We start from the raw sequence: 16,403 nt of genomic DNA, 5'->3' as shown, positions 1-16,403 counted from the left end.
CGCCCTGCCCCCTACAATGTGTTGTACAGCGACCTGGTGAACTTTCTCCTTTATTTCCCAGTGTGTGCACTGTCCCCCACGTTTCACGTCCACTACCACGTCAAGAGCCCGCGAGCAAAGAGAAGCGGGAGCGGGAAGAGGAAGAGGAGGAAATCTGGGTGAACACTTAGGGCACAACAGCTGAAGAAAAGGAAAACTAGAGAGCTACTGCTGCAGTGTGTGTGTGTGTGTGCAGACATAGATGCACATTCCTGTTATGAAAGGAGTCGAGTGCAACGGGAGCGTACGTAGTAAGGAGGTAGAGCAGAGAGATGGTAAAGAAGAAAATCGGACAGTCTGAATCAAGAACAAGCTGCCCGCGGTATCGACTCTCGTGCGGAACGGCGAGAACGAATATATGCCTGGATGAACCCGAGAGAAGGGAGAAAGACAGGCTAACATGCGTTTAGCCGCCAGGGAGAGGGGGGGTACAAATGCCACATGAGATTATGCTGGTGTCCCTTACACACACACACACACACACAAAATCTCGATGCAGGTGAAGAAAGGGTCATGCGTGCGTCCGTCTCATCTACTGTTTACCCCGAAACTCTGGAAGACTCATTGGCCAACGTAGCTGAGGAGCTCTTCATGGATTATTTGGTCTCTTCGACACCAAGCAGTAGGGAAACCAACAAACATCACCGCTTCCCTTTCTCCTATGTCAAGCGCGATGATTTTTTTTGTTTGCTCATGGTCATGTGGAGCACTGCAGCAGCCACAACAATAGCCCAACGTTAACGTCGGAGATGCTAAGGAGAAAGAAGAGCAAACCTACTATAGGCACAGGGTAAAGCAGGCGTTGCTGGTACGCCAGTGTCGGGATCTCCAGGTAGCCCAAGAAGACATTGTACAGGTATGTGGTGACTCCAATGGAAACAATCGCGTTGCTCACCCATGACATGTGCATGAGGGGTGCTAGAAAGTATGCAATCACCTCTGTCCACATGAAGAATGTGAAGTACCCGTTGCAGTGCACGTCAAATGCATAGCGCCAGTCTAAGTCGGAGCGCAGGTAATCCACGACAGAGTCCACTCCAAAGGCTGAGGTGGTCCCAGTTGAAACCCCACCCTGTGTGGATGTCGAGCATGAGGAGAGGTAAATCACTGCAACCGCACGCCATACACAAGCCATGCCCAGCCCGCCCAGGACGTACCATGCAACGGCGACAAACAGGGTGCGCACTAGCGACCTTGTCAGATCCAGGAGTAGCCACCGCGCAATCGACGCGACAACGATGAAGAGGAGCTGAAGCATGAGAAATGCGGGGTCATCGCGGTAGTAGTGACCCTTCGTCATCCTCCGGGCCCGGCTCATTTTGCTCACCAGCGAGGGCTTGACGCACAAGGAATACATTTGAGCCAGAGCCGAGTCCATTTCCATCTGATCTACCTGGACAGCACGCCGCACGAACGGGGGCAGGCGCGATGTCCATCGTGACATCACAAAGGTACATTGTGATAGCATTGATAGACCTTCAAAAGGGAATACAGCGGGGTTTCAAAAAAAAAAAAGAGGTTTTGTACCTTGACTCTCCACCAATACAGCAGATGACAACGCCGAAGGATGTTCGGGAAGTCAAAAAAAAGGGAAAAAAAAAGACCCACACTTGAGCCTCGGGCAAACGCCACTATCGATGGCCCTCAGAGAGACTCCGCAGTTAAAAGAGACTAAGTTCGGTACGCTCTCTCGAAGTCGCATGTCATGCAAGGATCCGGCAGAAGAAGAGACGCAGAGGGACGGATAGCCAAAAGCTTTCTTTAGCTCTCCAATTCGAAAAATAAGACCGACATAAAATGAAGGAAAAGAGAGAGATGGGAGGGAAAAGAGAGCAGAAAAAGTATTTGCATCCGCGTAGAGAATTTTGTGTCTCATGGAGAAACCTCAAATGGTCATCAGCAGAGGCAAAGCTTCGAAGTTTACCTGCAACGGCTGAGACTTCGTTGACGGTCAAATGATCAAGTATAAATGAGGTGTGTGCAGAGTTAGAATTTCGAGAGAGGTAGCATGTCAAGCAGCGTGCCTTACACACGGCTACAGCCGTGGCATGCCGTACAGGATGCAGACGCCTGGAGCACAGCGCGCACATAGGCCAAAGTAAAGGACTACTTGCCTATGAAGATTATGATCCAAGCTACCCCTGATATTTTCTTCAAAGGTGAAAACATGATCTGCTTGTGTAGAGAAAGAAAGGGCGACATAAAAACAAAAAGCTGACACAGAGAGAATATAGCTTACATGCGCGAAACTCCATCGATCAAGCGGGAGCAGCGGCGCTTTCTTTTCCGAGCCTGGGAAAGCATCTGCTTTTACTATCACAAGTGGTCATGATGTTCGTTGTTTCACATCGCAAAGAAGTCTCGATTCCCGGTTCAACTGCTGAACCGTCGTTGTTTTACATCCATTTTTCAGCACAAGCGAAGCGGCGACGCATGCGGTAGACTGCCGCTACTCAATCCACGCCGTATCTGAGCCAATTGTTGCGTTGAATGTTTTCTTGAGAAAAGTGCTGGCGTGATAGTACTTGCCTGGATCTGGCGACCCCGAAGGCGGCACGACGTCGGAGAACCGCACATCGCGGCCCCAGGTAGAAGAGCCGTGCTTGCGGCCGCCCGGCGCAGGGTAACTTAACCCACAGTAGCTGCCCGGTCCGGGAACCCCAGTGTTTTGGTGAAGAGGCAATCGTTCAGATGTTCCAAATGTGGTGGTCGCCATAGACGTTGGCTTCGGCCAATCGTAGCGCACATTGTACGCCCGGTCCTGCAGTGGCGGCGGCGCACTCGATGGCTGTATCTTTCCCTGTATGAATGGACGTATCCTTCGCCGACCCAGGGCACGGCCACTGTCGGGGTCTCCGGAAAAGACGAGCGGCTCTGACAGCGGGCGCTGCGACCACACTGGACTGAACCGGGATACTGTGGACCCAAACGGCATCGGCTCACCAAAATGCTGGTGCCGACAAGGGAGACGTGCGTCGTAGGTTCCTGGACCAGGCGACGGAGCCACCACTGATCCTGGAAAGCGTTCGTTTTCTGAGAGAAACACAGCTGAGCCACTGTCGGTCTTCGGGAGGAAACGACGTGGTGCCAATTCCCCTGTGTACGCGCCAGGGCCCGGTAAATTACCCTCCGTTTTGTGGGCAAAGCGAGAGGAGGAAGTGCCGAAAGCTGAGAAATGCTCGCGCGGAATCGCTCTATCTCGCTCTGAATCCAGTCCTACATCGTAGGTACCAGGCCCAGGAAAATTATTGGAGCCGCTGCCGCCACAAATAGACCTTTTGGTTTTTGTTGCAAACATTGAGGAAGGTTTCGCTGCGGCAATGGACCGCTGCCCTAAGAGAGGATCGTAGCTCCCGGGGCCCGGACCCGCTGGTGGTCTTGGTAGCTCTCGAGCACTGTAATTGGCGAATCCGGCAGCCTTGGGGTGCCTGCGGTCTGCAGCAGCGTAGTTGGGACTGTAGCACCCGGGGCCGATGTTGCCCCCGGGTTCGCTGCCAAATGCACCCTCTCGCGGTCCGGAAAAAGTGTACGATCTGGGATTCTTATTTTTGCTCGAATAATTCGTGACATTGTAGGAACCAGGCCCAGGATACTCATCACAGGATGGTGCGACAAAACGAGAAGATTCCGAGACGAATGGCGGCGACCCCAGCCCGAATGCGTAGCTGTTTGGTACTGTGGGTACGTTGTACGCACCAGGCCCCGGAAGTCCGGCAGCGACAGGCAACAGAGGCTGTCGAAGGCTGGTGCTGTTGAAAGGTGCGCGACTACAGTTGACAGTGACCCAACTATCTAGATCATACGAACCCGGTCCCACTGATGGACCTGTTGTTTCTCTCACGTGACTCCCTTTGGCTCGCAGCAAGGGGAGTTCCTCCATGACGGCTAAGGACACAGGAGCACCTAGATATCTGACTGAAAGCTACACGGGTCCGAAGATAATGCTGTATGTAGTAGTGAACTCTGGAAAGCACCAGAGGGGAAATCGAGCAGGTGTAGATGAGGTACCTCAGAAAACGCCCTTGAAAAAATACTGGCGCAGCTGATCCGTTGAAGTGAAAGTGATGCGACAGTTTCCAAGTCTCAAAGCAATGTGTCTTGGTTCTTCTCCTAACCGAAACAAGTCTCACTGCAAGCGGATGTTTGATCGGCACTGTTGGTTGGGAAGGAGTCCAAAAATACGAAGAGAAAAAGAGGAGCACAACAGCCAAGTACAATGTTTCGAAATCCAAGGATATAGTAATGGGTGGAAAAGTGGTAAGGTCACTGTTTTCTGAAAAAGACATGACCTAAGGAGCAAACGGTTCTGAATACGTGACCGCTGAAGGGCGCCAAAAGATATAAATCTCAGGGGAATATAAAACGTATCGATTCAACTATAATATGGCGAGCCGCAATGCGCTCCGGGCGGCTGAAGCAACTAGGTACCATGCTCAAAACGCCTTTCCATCTTCCCCCACCCAGCGAGCCGACATGAAATGATCTGACCTCTGGAGCTAGACGTATAGCTCCTCAGGTTCACCTGCATGCTTTGCAGAACATTTTTTTTTTGGAAGGGAGTGGGTCTATTTTCTTTTTTCAGCGTGTCACGGGTCCTCTGAAGGAAAGTCCCCCGAGGGATAAGCATCGTTAGTCCATAGTGCCTTCGCAACTTTAATCGTTCGTTGGTGCATTTGCATACATTCCTGCAACTCACATCTGGTAAACATTAAACACATTTCCTGAAACCAGAAAAAAAACAACCTGCTGTTCCCCCCCTCCCCAAAAAAAAACAGACTGCACAGGTTCGTATGCTAGCTGAGGATCCCGTATAAACGGTGGGGCGACTATCTGCGTCAAGACAGGAAGCTAATGAGGATGCAAAAAAGAGAAAGGACCCCCAGAATAGACCAAGTTTGGTAGGACGCTATCCAGCGCAATGACGGAGGCCTGAAAGGACGAGAGGCACAATCTGGACAAAAATATGACCCACCCTCGCGCTGGGAAGAAAATATGTAGCTGTCTTCCGAAACCACTTGCCCACAAGCGATGCACTGTTGCGCATCATTTCCAGGCATATTGGTTGGGGCAAGTCGTTCTCCGTTCGCGCGGCACGGGAGCCCTCTGCAGCAACTACCATAAACGGTTTCGCAAATAGTGCACTCCCAAATTGCTGGCTCACGCGTGTGGTGAGTACAGACGTAATTTTTCGAGTAAGCAAGCAACAAGCGGTGCCCATTATCACACTTAGGAATAACACTGGAGTAGTATTTCTCCAAAATCGCTTCGATGAACCCATCCAGGTACCTGGAAAAAACAAGCAGCGCAGGTAACTCGTTGCGGAAGCTCGTTTGGAAGGCTCCATTGTGGTTTCCAGGCACACGTCTGTTGCGAATGGGGAAACGCAAGCCTTTGCTAAACACTTTCTGATTTCCTTTGCCGCCTCTGAAAAAAAGCGACTTTTCACTCTCAGTGAGGGGCCGAACCACTGTGGGAGTGGGGATGGACGCAGCTTTACAACTATTTACTGAAGCTTTCTCAAGAGGGCACCATGTATCCCGAAACTCTGCGAGCCGTGGGAACACGCAGTTCATCAAGCTGAGTATCTCTTTTAATTCTCCCCGCATTATCTCCGTTGTGTCATCGGTGATTAGTCCTTCCAGCGCAACGTATGCTCTGGCAGCAAGGCTGCAGGTAGTGTTGCCGTGTAGGTTCGGCAACTGTATAACACCATCATTTCCTATCCAGTTCAAAACAAAATGACGAGTTAACATTTCCGCAACTGTGTGCGAAGATGGCTGCGATAGGTTAATTTCTCCGAGAAGTGTTCCCACAGCATCCTGACTCATCAGCAAAAAACATTTTTTTAGCACCTTTGCACTGGCCTCTGTCATTGAGTGAACAAAAGAGCTTTTCACAATCATGTTCAACACATCCACTACGAGAAAACCAAACGACTCAAAATGCTGCGCCACATAAAGAGGTGGGGCCATCTTTTGCTGCTTCTCGAAAGGGTTCATGAGCACCGCCCACAATTCTAGACAGTACAGGAAGTGTGCACTTTTGAAGTGCGGCTCTAATTCCAAGGATAAAAGGCACTCGCGTAGCACTACAAGACAATTCCTGTACAGTGTTTTGCGGATATTTTCAATGTCACACTGTGCTTTGGACGAAGAGCTCACTGGGTAGTCTTGTGAGGTGACAGCGGTGGAGTCCATAAACGGAGAGCTGCTGCTTTCTTCTGACATTGCGTACACCATCCGAGTATAGAGTGGCACCACGGAAAGAATCCTCGCGAGACTTTCGGTATTTTTACAGGGAAATCTGTCTAATTCTCTAAGAGGTTGCACTACCTCTCTATGTGCCAGCAACTCGGGCGCCAAAATTAAAACCGACGCAACAGCATCGTTTGTGGTCCAAGTGATGTCAGCAATGCTGGTTTTGCTGCTAAGATGACGTGGTAGAGCTGCTGAAACGTATATCTGAATGTATGATTGCAATAGCTGTGCGTAGAACGGCATGTCGACCGGGATCTTCTTCTTGAATGTTGAATAAATGACATCTTTCGCATGCCACATCCATGTAGCGACGGTAGAGTTTTTCCGATATGCAAGGTAGTCCGCGCTGTTTCTCCTTACCCTTTTCATGCCAAATATCAGAAGGCGAAACAAAAAATACCCCATCGGCAAGCATGGCAGCGACGTCATCACCTGCTGTTGACTAGTCTCCTTTCTAGTCACCACCGGTGGATCCCAAAAAGGCACTAGCAAAATCGGATGACAGCGAGAGCGAGGCAGCGCGTACAGACTTGTATCTGCCGGCTCACCCATCAGCTTAAAAAACTGTGGGTGCAGAGCTGAGAGGGGCAGGTCGAGCAAGTGAAACGCAGTGGAGCGCACCTCGGTTGAGTTCTTCCACGCCTTTTTCAGGCGAGCAGCGAAAGTTGGCGATGGAATCGAGAGCGCCTCTAACGTGGATATAAAACTCGAGCTTGGATGAATCAACCCTAGAAGCGCAACCGCCAAGCTTTTTGTAGGCGCACGATTTGCATAATCCATCCAGCACATTTCGCCGTCATCCCCGTGATATTTCTCGTAGTAAGGGCCGAAAACCAAATCGCAGAAGTTCACAAGTCCATGGCCGCCGAAGTATCTGCCAAAAAATTCCTTTGTTTCTGCACTGAGGGGCTGAAATGGATAATTTACCCTGTCAAAATAGTCCAACAAACTCTGGAGGTGCTTCTCGGCATTATCATCTGTAAAAAACACCATCTTATCAAGAATCAAAACTGGGCGTTTTCACCTGGGAGCGTTTCTTTTCAGAGCCTTGCAGACGGTTGGTGGGGAAAGAGAGGAAAGGAAAGCAAAGGGTCTAAATGAAGGAGTGGAACGAAATCTTCTTTGCTGCACAGACGACTGCTTGCGAGTGCAAAGCCAGTTCAATAATTGAATGCTGTACTAGTGCGAATGTGACAGAGAGTCTCTCAACGTGGTATCAAAAATTAACTGCCTACCATGTTGGGAAGCAAAGCAATCCCTATTCGCCTGACAATACCGAAACGCCTCTGGTGGTGATCGCATCAGGTATCGAGAGAGTAAAGAATTCATAAAAGCTTATTGCTAATGATGTCAGCGGACATACCCAGTGTGATACCCCTTGCGCGCGATCCACTACAATTGAGGGGTGTGCAATGCCCACATTATAGGCAATGTGTTTGCTACTAACAGGCAGTTCACATGGCCCTCAGTGCCCGCTGTCCTGGGAGAGCCCCCCCCCCCCCTCCAACGTGAACAGCGGCATAACAAGAGTGGCTCTGAGGTGACTTGCGAAGCAAAGGAAGGGGGGGGGGGGTAGAGTTTGGGGCAGAGCCTGTGTGCAGATGATTGGAGCAGCATTCCTGTAAAGCGTGTTGACCGCTGCTGCGACGCATGCGATGGGCCTGTGAATAACTTCGCACAGAGCTTTAAACCTCGTTTCATGGTAAAAGCGGAAGCGTTCAAATATCAGGGGATCTTCTCTTGTTGTCACGTGGACTCGTGCCTCTGTAAATCTTCGCCTGATTTTTGAAGCATTATGATCCACTCAGATAAATGTCCAAAAGGCGTGTATTTCTAACGGACCTCAAAGGTCTTTACAAACACAGGAGTATCAATCATGCGGCCCGGGAAATAATGCATGTATTTAACTGTAATTCGTACCGTGTCAAGCGGATGGCAATCAGGTTGCCCGTGCACTCTTTGTGAACGTAAAAACATTATTTTGAGGGGGAGGGTGGAGGGTCTCTTCGATTGTCCGCCGGTTTGCCCCCCCCCCCCCGAAGCCGAGGTATACTCTCTTCGCTGCGACAAACGCATGGCGCTTGTGTCCAGTCTGCCACAACAGGGAAAAGGGAATATGTTTGTGACCCTCTGAAAATACGACAGTGTTGAGAAACAAGTTCGCTAGGCCGCTGATCTGCTTTTCAGAGCTGAATGTTGTGCTTTGGTGTCACAGCATCCTGCTCAGTGCAAGCGGTAATGGAGCATTAGAGGTCTCGGCGTGGGACTGATTCCACTTGAATTCCCTGCCTCACTCTAGCGCGTGTTGTTTTCTCATCGAAAAACGAGTCTCAAATAGTGCATTTCGTCAAGACATTCTTAAGATGATCTGACACGAATGTGATGTAACTTCATATCGTTGGCGCCTATTAACGATCGTGAACCACGCCTTTTACATCCCACAAAGCAGTTGGACTTTTTTTTTACTTGGAGCTCTATCTGCCACCTGTTTTTGCAGAGGCCTATCTTTTTTTAAAGCGTGGCTTTGTCGTCTCTTGGCGCCCATCTCTAAGCAAAACCTCTGTTGGACCTCCTGAAAAAAATGATGGACAACATTCCCATACTGGCGGCTGGCTTTGTCAAGGACAATGAGGCAATGGCTATTTTTTCGAGCCATGGTGTCCCTAGGAGGCACTCTGGATGTTCTTTTTTTCCGGAGAAAAAAGAGTGACGCTTTTGCAACCGTTATTCCCACTTTCACAGGCTGGCAATTGTACTCGGAGACGCGCGGCTATTATTTCATTACTAGAAACGTTCGATGGAGTGAATGTTCAAAAATACCAAGGCTCCGACGTTACTGGTAGGCGCTCGCGCGAGTACTTTCTTCGAAACCAGAAAGCTTTTGAAGATCGCTCACCACTTCTTCGACAAGAATGTTCCCGTCCTCGCCTTTTGCCACGGAGTTCAGGTCCTGGTTGCCGCTGGTATACTCAACTCGCGCAGTTCGACGTGCTATCCTGCAGTGCCGCCAGATATGATGGTTGCCGGGGGGCTGTACAAGGAGGTTCTGCCTAGTGAGGCGTTCAGATACGGCAATTTGATTACAGCACCTGCGTGCCCAGGTCACCACATAATTCTCGGGAATGTTAAGAAATGTTAGGAATCCATATCAGCAACCAAGGCATGTTCCCCTGAAATAGTGAAAGCCCAGCTTCTGTGCACTCTTTTGCTCGCAAGACTAGCAGACGAAGCTGTACTCATCTGCGTTTTCTCCCGCTCTCGGTCCTGTACACAGCAGCCTTTGGTTATTACTATTATCTAAGCTGACATTTTTGGTTGCCGAGGTGTCAGCTCCTTTAGCATCTGCATATATTGATCGCTGGTCAAGAGTACATGAGCCGGAGTGTGAAGGTCTTCAGGTGGCCACAAAACCCGCTTAACCTGAATGCGAAATTGGGAGACTAATACGCTCGGCAGTTGTTTAGCAACAGGCATTGTTGCTCCGGGGAGGGGGAAAAAACGCATTGCCGCTGGCTTCAATGACTACTATCTGCTCTATTGGGGGCATGTTACTCTTCATAACTTGCCCTATGATTCTCTCCCATTTTGGCGACTTTGTTGCTCTTTTGCCACAATTTATGCAGCTGGCTTCTTCTGCGTCTTCATTAAAGATCAACTATTTTGCTGAAACATTCTCTCTCAATTTCTGTGGAGTTCTACGAAGCTCAGAAAAAGTCATGTCCGTCAGGAGACTGGCTTTCCAGCCAGATATCCTAGAATGGCTTACTCAGCAAAAGAGCCTCGTACGCGCTCTTCAAAAGGAGCGTTACAAGATGGAAAAGGGCTTTGTGGCGTATACAAAAGATTTTTTTGAATTTTTCCGCTCCGTAAAACCTTCAGAAAAAGAGAGCGCGACTCAGACCAACGAGATGGCAAAGCCAAACAACGCTTCTCGCGCGTTAGAGCAATTTTATGAATCCGAGGAACTAATAAAGAGGATGAAATGGAAACGCGTTACGTGGGATGATGAGGCTGATTATACAAGCTTCTCAAGGCGAGTGCTAGACAACGACTCAATGTTCAAGCGCGCCGCAGCCTTCTCCTTTTTATCTCTTCATCTTGTGAAAGACCCCTGCACCAGTGATCTTGTGAACATCCCGCTCGGGGAGAAAACAATTACCACAGGGACCCTCACAAACTGGCTTCTCCAGGAGCGTGAGCCGAAGGTTGTGGGAGTGTACTCTGTTCGTGAAGCAGCGGAGCGCCGCAGTGCTTTTCACGTGGACTGGACCTCGGGTGCTGTTAATATTTTAGATACAGCCTCAGCGCAAGAGATTTTGACATTTTTGTCAACTGTTGCGCCTCGTTTGCAAGCTGTGCAGCTGATGATGGAGGAACAGCAAACTCGCCAAACGGCCGACATCGAAAAGGTGCGTATTCGAGTGGGGGCTACTCTGAAATTTAACTTCTTCGAAACAAGTTTTTGGGATGATCCGAAACGGAAAACTAGCCCTGAATTTGTCAACCCTGACGAGTTGGAGCAATTTCTTTCAGGCGTACTAAAGTCTGCATTTCTATACCGCTGGTTTTTGAAGGGGCAGCAGATCCGAGTCATGCCACCGGGTTCTCCATATTACGTAGATATGGAGAAAAAGGAAATTCAAATTCCCGCCAATTTCGCCGAGTACAACTGGGTGAAGGCCCATTCACGTTTTGAAGGAGTTGAGAGAGTGGCCGAGAGCTTTCGTCGGTTTTGGTGGTTCTGGTTTTGTTTCGGAATGATCCTTGCAGGAGACGTTGAGCTGCTGTAGCGGATCAGAACTTCAACGCCGCCGCTCTCGGAGTCGTTTTTACCCTTGCAGCCATGCACGTGCACATGTTGTTCTTTCTGATTTAATTGTAATCAAGTCTAGTCGTTACAGTTATAGTCACAGCCGAAGTCGAGAGAAAACTATAATCCTCAGCGGATGAAAACTGAAAAGCACACGCCCGTGCTCGGCTAGATTATCCTGAGTGACCCAAAAGCGTCAACACGCAGGAGTGTAAGAATTACGGTATTTCTCATCATTCATCTCCAAAGGTGCTATCGAAACACAGCCTGTCCTGGTTTTTCGTTCTTCGCTGTGCATGCATATGGTATGTTTTGCCAAATTGGTAAGCAGTTAGAGTATCACTTATCTTGGAAGTGCTCACAGCTTCTTTCCTCATTCCACCCGTCTCCCACTTTCTGCGCTGCGTGAAGCTCAAACGAGCAGAATACGTTCCTTGACTGAAGTTTATGTTTACCCGGATTCCTTCGAGAATAAGATTACTTACAACTTCTCTGCTGTTATGTCGCGCTTAACCTTGATGAAGGAGGCGTTTGAGCTTCTGCAGCGTGACGGCAAAATTCCCAAGGCCTCCGTTCCAACAGCACTGAGGGCTGCTGGACTAAATCCAAGTGAGGAAAAGATCAAAGAAATCATGGTGACAGCAACGGATCTCGACATGTCGAGTTACGAGGCTCTCGTAGCAAAACACGACGACAAAATGGACACGGCGGAGGCTGTCAAAGAAGCTTTTCGTGTCTTCGACAAGGACTTGGATGGAACGGTCTCGGTGGCCGAGTTCCGGCACATCATGACAACTATGGGGGAGAAGTACCACGAGGAAGAGTTCCGCGATCTAATTCAGGGATTCCAGGAGGGCGGTATTATTCGCTACGAGAAGTTTGTAGAGAAGATGCTTGCTCCGTTTACAGAGCACGGGGATGTAGAGGATCCTCAATAACCAAGGGCTCATTCTCACCGAAAAATACACTAGGGGGAGGGGGAGGTGTGGATTCGTCTTTCTCTTGCAGCCTCATTTCTGTTGATGTTCACTAGCGGTTTTCTCAAATCGTAGAAGAAAAAAAACGAAGGTAGCACTATTAGCCTGACACCTATCTACTCTGGAGGCTTTCCTTTAGAGCACGTAAACCTATAGGCAGCGATGTAATCTGCCACCCTGCGAGCGCAACTTCCTCCTCGATTCGAAATCTACGTCCAGGGAATAGCCACGCTGCTTGTTGGAATTCCTCGTTCAAGCATGAGCTGATTTGTCAGCGATATTTCTTCATTTCCTGTTCTGGACTCCCTGGCCTCTATTTTGCCTCTATGGCTCACTTCTGGTGCTCAAAGTTTTGTTTTCAAAGTTAAACGTCTTTTGCCGAGTCGTATCAGCTCGTCTTGAGTCTGTTGCATTTTTTTTGCTACAGTTTCACACCTCTGCTAATACACACGGCGTATTTTCTGAGACTTGTACTCGCACGTGGAGAATGGTCAAGATCAAGACCATCAGCCGCTCTGAGTTGGAGTGGACGAAGGATCGTGCAACGGAGGTGCCGAAGGTCAATCGAAATTATGATCCGAAGTTTAATCCAATGGCCAAACAGGTGGAGTTGACACGCGCCGTGGTTGCTGCCAAAATGGACCGAATGTTCGCGAAGCCTTTCGTGGCTGCGCTACCAGGTCATCAGGATACGATTCAGTCGATCGCTACTGACATTACCAACTTGTCTATTGTTGCCACAGGCTCAGTTGACGGTGGCCTGATAGTATGGGATGTGATGACGAGGAAGAAACGTGCGGCCCTCAACGCGCATCGTCACTCTGTAGACGGTGTGGCTATTTCGCCAGATGGCGTTGCATGCTTTAGCGCATCACGTGACAAAACTGTGAAGATGTGGGATATGGACTTTGACCCTGGTGAGGAGTCTATCGAGCCGGTTGCAGAGTTTCTCGGTGAGTTTCCCTTCTCTTCCATCGATCACCATTTTCACAAGTCGTGGTTCGTCACATCGTCAGATGTGGTGAATGTCTGGGACGTGAACCGTACGCAACCGCTTCAGCGATTTTCGTGGGGGGATGACACGGTATCTTCCTGCCGATTCAACAAGATTGAGACCAACTTAGTTGCATGCTGCATGGCCGATCGCGGTGTTTTCCTTTACGACGTTCGCAGTCAATCAGCCCATAGCAAGATCGTGATGGAAATGTGTTCAACGTCCCTGTCATGGAACCCCATGGACCCGAACGTGTTCGTCACGGGCAGTGACGACCGTAACTGCTACCTATTCGACATTCGTGTTCCTGGACGTCCGCGCAGCGTCTTCCAGGGTCACATCCGTCCCGTTACGTCTGTCGACTTTAGCCCGACTGGCACCATGTTTGCCGCCGGATCGCAAGATGCCACGCTGCGCATTTGGGACCTACATCAGACGACAAAATCCGACTCTGTTGAAATGTTCCACACGAAGCGGATGGCCAGCGTGTACGCGGTGAAATGGTCTCCCGACAACAACTACATTTACACTGGTAGCGAAGATGCGGTGCTGCGCGTGTGGAAGTCCGACGCCAGTAAGCCTATTCGCCCATTGCGTGGCCCAGAGAAGCACAAGTTCAACTACATGCGCTCTTTAAAAAATAAATACTCTAACTTCCTTGAGGTTAAGCGAATTAGCAACCAGCGCAATGCACCAAAGGCGATCCTGCGTACTTCTCGGCGCATCAAGAAGGCGGAGAAGCGCGAGGCAGTGAAGGAGATGTCACGCGTCCACAGCAACAACCTGAAGCCCTTGGCGAAACGCAAGACCTACGGCTATGTGGAGTAAAACGTTCCATAGAGCGTGGGATCGGCTTACATGACGTTCTTCACAGCTCCCCTAAGTTTGATCGCTTTGCATGCTCTCCACCACCGACTGCACTGGCTGTGTCAGTCATATGAACGGTCACCAATATGTGCGCATGTCAGCGTGAGTGTTGAAGTGCCTTTGCTGACCGGAAACAAAACATGATTCACTGGAGTTGGCTTGCCATAGCGCACTGCCGCCATGGTTTCAAGTTTTCTTGAATGTTAGCCATTACTATTTTTCGTTTAAGTGCTGAGATTTTCTTCCCCTTTTCGTGTCATTCAGTGACCCCCCGTCTTCCTATTGAACACGCCCGCAATTTGTTTTCTGTCTCGGTTCCCGATCATCATGATGCACCTTTGAAGTGTCAGCGGTTGGACTGTTCAGCATCCAGTAAGTGGAAGTGGCCGGGCAGGGGATGTGCCGCGGCATCTCTAGAGAAGACTGAGCGAAGGAAGATATATTTTCAGTGCTGGCGCATTGCTTTGTCCATCAAAAGTGATGCAACTCTTCTCCCCCACAGACGGCTCGCCGCTCCTCTCTTTCCGTGACCCCTCACCCTCCTCAGCATGGCGACCTGTGTTCTCGAACGCGGCTTCTCTCTTAAATTGCCAGCGATGCTCCCGTTTCTTGCCCCCTCCTCTCCCCATCCCCTTGAAGAAGTTCTGATTTGTTTCGGCCACACTCCAGTGCGTGCGGGCGTGTGTGTACGGAGAAAAATCGCTGAGCACCGTCCGCCCCCCTCTCACTGCTCCGGACACCGTCGCTACGAGACGCCACAAAGGCTTTAAAACCCACTTCGTTACAAGCAAACAAACACAAACAAACACACACACACACACACACACACGAGCGCAGAGAGGGAAATGGTAGGTGAGCGAAGAGACACGTTTGTGGTGGAGTACTTTGACCCACAAGCAAGCCTATCTCGGACGTACCAGTTTTGCTACTTCACGGATGACAAAACAATAGAAATGTACAATCTTAAGACGAAGCGCTTGTTTTTGAAGCGCTGCGCGTACCCCTCGCTGAGCCCGAACGAGCTTTACGTGGGGGCCACCATTAATGTCTTTTCCCGTCCCCTTCGCATCGTTGATTACGGCGATGAGGCAACACGCAGTCGGCTCACCGCAAACGCCGGTGAGTGCATGATTACCATTGACATGGAACATCATAGCGCGGTAGCAGGCTCTGTAGTTGAGTCACTCACCACGAAAGACCTACGGATTACCTTCATCCGCTTAGTAGAGCTCTCTCAAAGCCTTGCTGCCCGAGTTGCATCAAAGGTGCGACGCTGCCTAGTTCTGCTGGTAAGCGGCGCCGGGGCCCGTGAAAAAGTAGCGTCGATAGCGGCGTCTTTTTCTGCTGCTGTGACGCAAGTTTTGAGCGAAAGTGCCGTGCAGGAGTTGAGGGGGGCAGTTATGGGACCAGGAGAGTCCACGGCGGTGCTGAAAAACTGCGCCGTGTGCGTCATCAAACCACACGCAATCACTAGTGGCCATCATGGTCCTATTCTTGATCGGCTAATAGCGGAGGGGTTTTACATTAGTGCCCTTGGCTCTTACCAGCTGACGGTGGCGGATGCCGAGGATTTTTTAGAGGTGTACAACGGAGTCATTCCGGAGTACAAAAAGCTCGTGGAGCAGTTGTCGTCCGGCCCATGCTGGGCCGTTGAGGTTTGCGCTGAAAATGCCGTGCCGGCGCTGAGGGCGGTGTGTGGTCCACATGATCCGGAAGTGTGCCATGTGCTTTTTCCTCAGACACTCCGCTCTAAATACGGCGTGGACCGGATCCGTAACGCTGTTCAATGCACCGACCTGGAAGAGGATGGTCCCCTGGAATCGGAGTTCTTCTTTTCCCTGCTACAGAACAAACAATGATCTTTTCGGAGGATGGCCCGATAAGAAATGGAGACTGGCAGCGTGCCAGGGTACCCCAAATGGAGGGAAGACAAGCCACCGGAATACTCACCAGATTCCATGTCTGCTTCTCACCTTTTTTTTTGCCTCACGAAGCACGTGCAGTGGCGACATCTAGAGCGTGCCCGGCGCACGGTATTCCCCACCCCCCCCCCTCTCCCTGACGGTGCCGTTCGATGTAGATAGTTTGACGAGCATTGTTTGAGCTGATTGCAGGGTAATGAGTCTAACGAAAGCCCCATTCCGCACCCGCCCCCTCACCAGCATCACAGGACTTGGCACGTTTTCTCTCTCGTGTATGTTTGTGCGCTTGTTGACGTGTTTCTTTTTTTTTTTGTGCCTCCCCCCTTTGCCATGTAAGAATAGAGAGGCCCTTTCGCTGAACATAAAATCAAGAGAGAAGTCATCAAAGTCTGCAGCAGTGCAGTTTTTTTTTATGCGTGGGGTGTGCGATCCCGTTTACTTTCACGGCAATAAGCGGTGGGTGTCTTCCCCGTGATGCTTCCGCGCGGACATACTCTCAATGGGGGTGTTGGTGGGGAGAGGGGAGGTTACTCGTCA

General features: G+C 50.2%; 8 protein-coding genes across 8 annotated transcripts; 5 read left to right on the top strand and 3 right to left on the bottom strand.

Annotated features, from left to right (window-relative positions):
* Positions 1 to 736: 736 nt before the first annotated feature.
* JKF63_01394 (uncharacterized protein) lies at positions 737 to 1,507 on the bottom strand (the record flags this gene model as incomplete). The annotated part of the gene is made up of 1 exon (XM_067897441.1): positions 737 to 1,507. One exon carries the CDS (start codon positions 1,505 to 1,507, stop codon positions 737 to 739), a length of 771 nt encoding a protein of 256 aa, XP_067753598.1.
* A 981-nt stretch (positions 1,508 to 2,488) lies between these two features.
* JKF63_01393 (uncharacterized protein) lies at positions 2,489 to 3,919 on the bottom strand (the record flags this gene model as incomplete). Its single annotated transcript, XM_067897440.1, has 1 exon — positions 2,489 to 3,919. One exon carries the CDS (start codon positions 3,917 to 3,919, stop codon positions 2,489 to 2,491), a length of 1,431 nt encoding a protein of 476 aa, XP_067753597.1.
* Positions 3,920 to 4,874: 955 nt separating this feature from the next.
* Positions 4,875 to 7,289, bottom strand: JKF63_01392 (uncharacterized protein; the record flags this gene model as incomplete). The annotated part of the gene is made up of 1 exon (XM_067897439.1): positions 4,875 to 7,289. One exon carries the CDS (start codon positions 7,287 to 7,289, stop codon positions 4,875 to 4,877), a length of 2,415 nt encoding a protein of 804 aa, XP_067753596.1.
* Positions 7,290 to 8,975: 1,686 nt separating this feature from the next.
* Positions 8,976 to 9,350, top strand: JKF63_01391 (uncharacterized protein; the record flags this gene model as incomplete). Its single annotated transcript, XM_067897438.1, has 1 exon — positions 8,976 to 9,350. One exon carries the CDS (start codon positions 8,976 to 8,978, stop codon positions 9,348 to 9,350), a length of 375 nt encoding a protein of 124 aa, XP_067753595.1.
* A 662-nt stretch (positions 9,351 to 10,012) lies between these two features.
* JKF63_01390 (uncharacterized protein) lies at positions 10,013 to 11,086 on the top strand (the record flags this gene model as incomplete). Its single annotated transcript, XM_067897437.1, has 1 exon — positions 10,013 to 11,086. One exon carries the CDS (start codon positions 10,013 to 10,015, stop codon positions 11,084 to 11,086), a length of 1,074 nt encoding a protein of 357 aa, XP_067753594.1.
* Positions 11,087 to 11,606: 520 nt separating this feature from the next.
* Positions 11,607 to 12,044, top strand: JKF63_01389 (uncharacterized protein; the record flags this gene model as incomplete). Its single annotated transcript, XM_067897436.1, has 1 exon — positions 11,607 to 12,044. One exon carries the CDS (start codon positions 11,607 to 11,609, stop codon positions 12,042 to 12,044), a length of 438 nt encoding a protein of 145 aa, XP_067753593.1.
* Positions 12,045 to 12,570: 526 nt separating this feature from the next.
* On the top strand, positions 12,571 to 13,905 carry JKF63_01388 (uncharacterized protein; the record flags this gene model as incomplete). The annotated part of the gene is made up of 1 exon (XM_067897435.1): positions 12,571 to 13,905. The coding sequence occupies one exon, from the start codon at positions 12,571 to 12,573 to the stop codon at positions 13,903 to 13,905; it is 1,335 nt and encodes a 444-aa protein (XP_067753592.1).
* An 884-nt stretch (positions 13,906 to 14,789) lies between these two features.
* Positions 14,790 to 15,803, top strand: JKF63_01387 (uncharacterized protein; the record flags this gene model as incomplete). The annotated part of the gene is made up of 1 exon (XM_067897434.1): positions 14,790 to 15,803. The coding sequence occupies one exon, from the start codon at positions 14,790 to 14,792 to the stop codon at positions 15,801 to 15,803; it is 1,014 nt and encodes a 337-aa protein (XP_067753591.1).
* Positions 15,804 to 16,403: the final 600 nt, after the last annotated feature.

The sequence above is a fragment of the Porcisia hertigi genome, chromosome 35, assembly GCF_017918235.1.
Source record: "Porcisia hertigi strain C119 chromosome 35, whole genome shotgun sequence".
NCBI lineage: Eukaryota > Euglenozoa > Kinetoplastea > Trypanosomatida > Trypanosomatidae > Porcisia > Porcisia hertigi.
The sequence above is the reverse complement of the archived record's forward strand: the minus strand, read 5'-3'. Positions and strand labels throughout refer to the sequence as shown.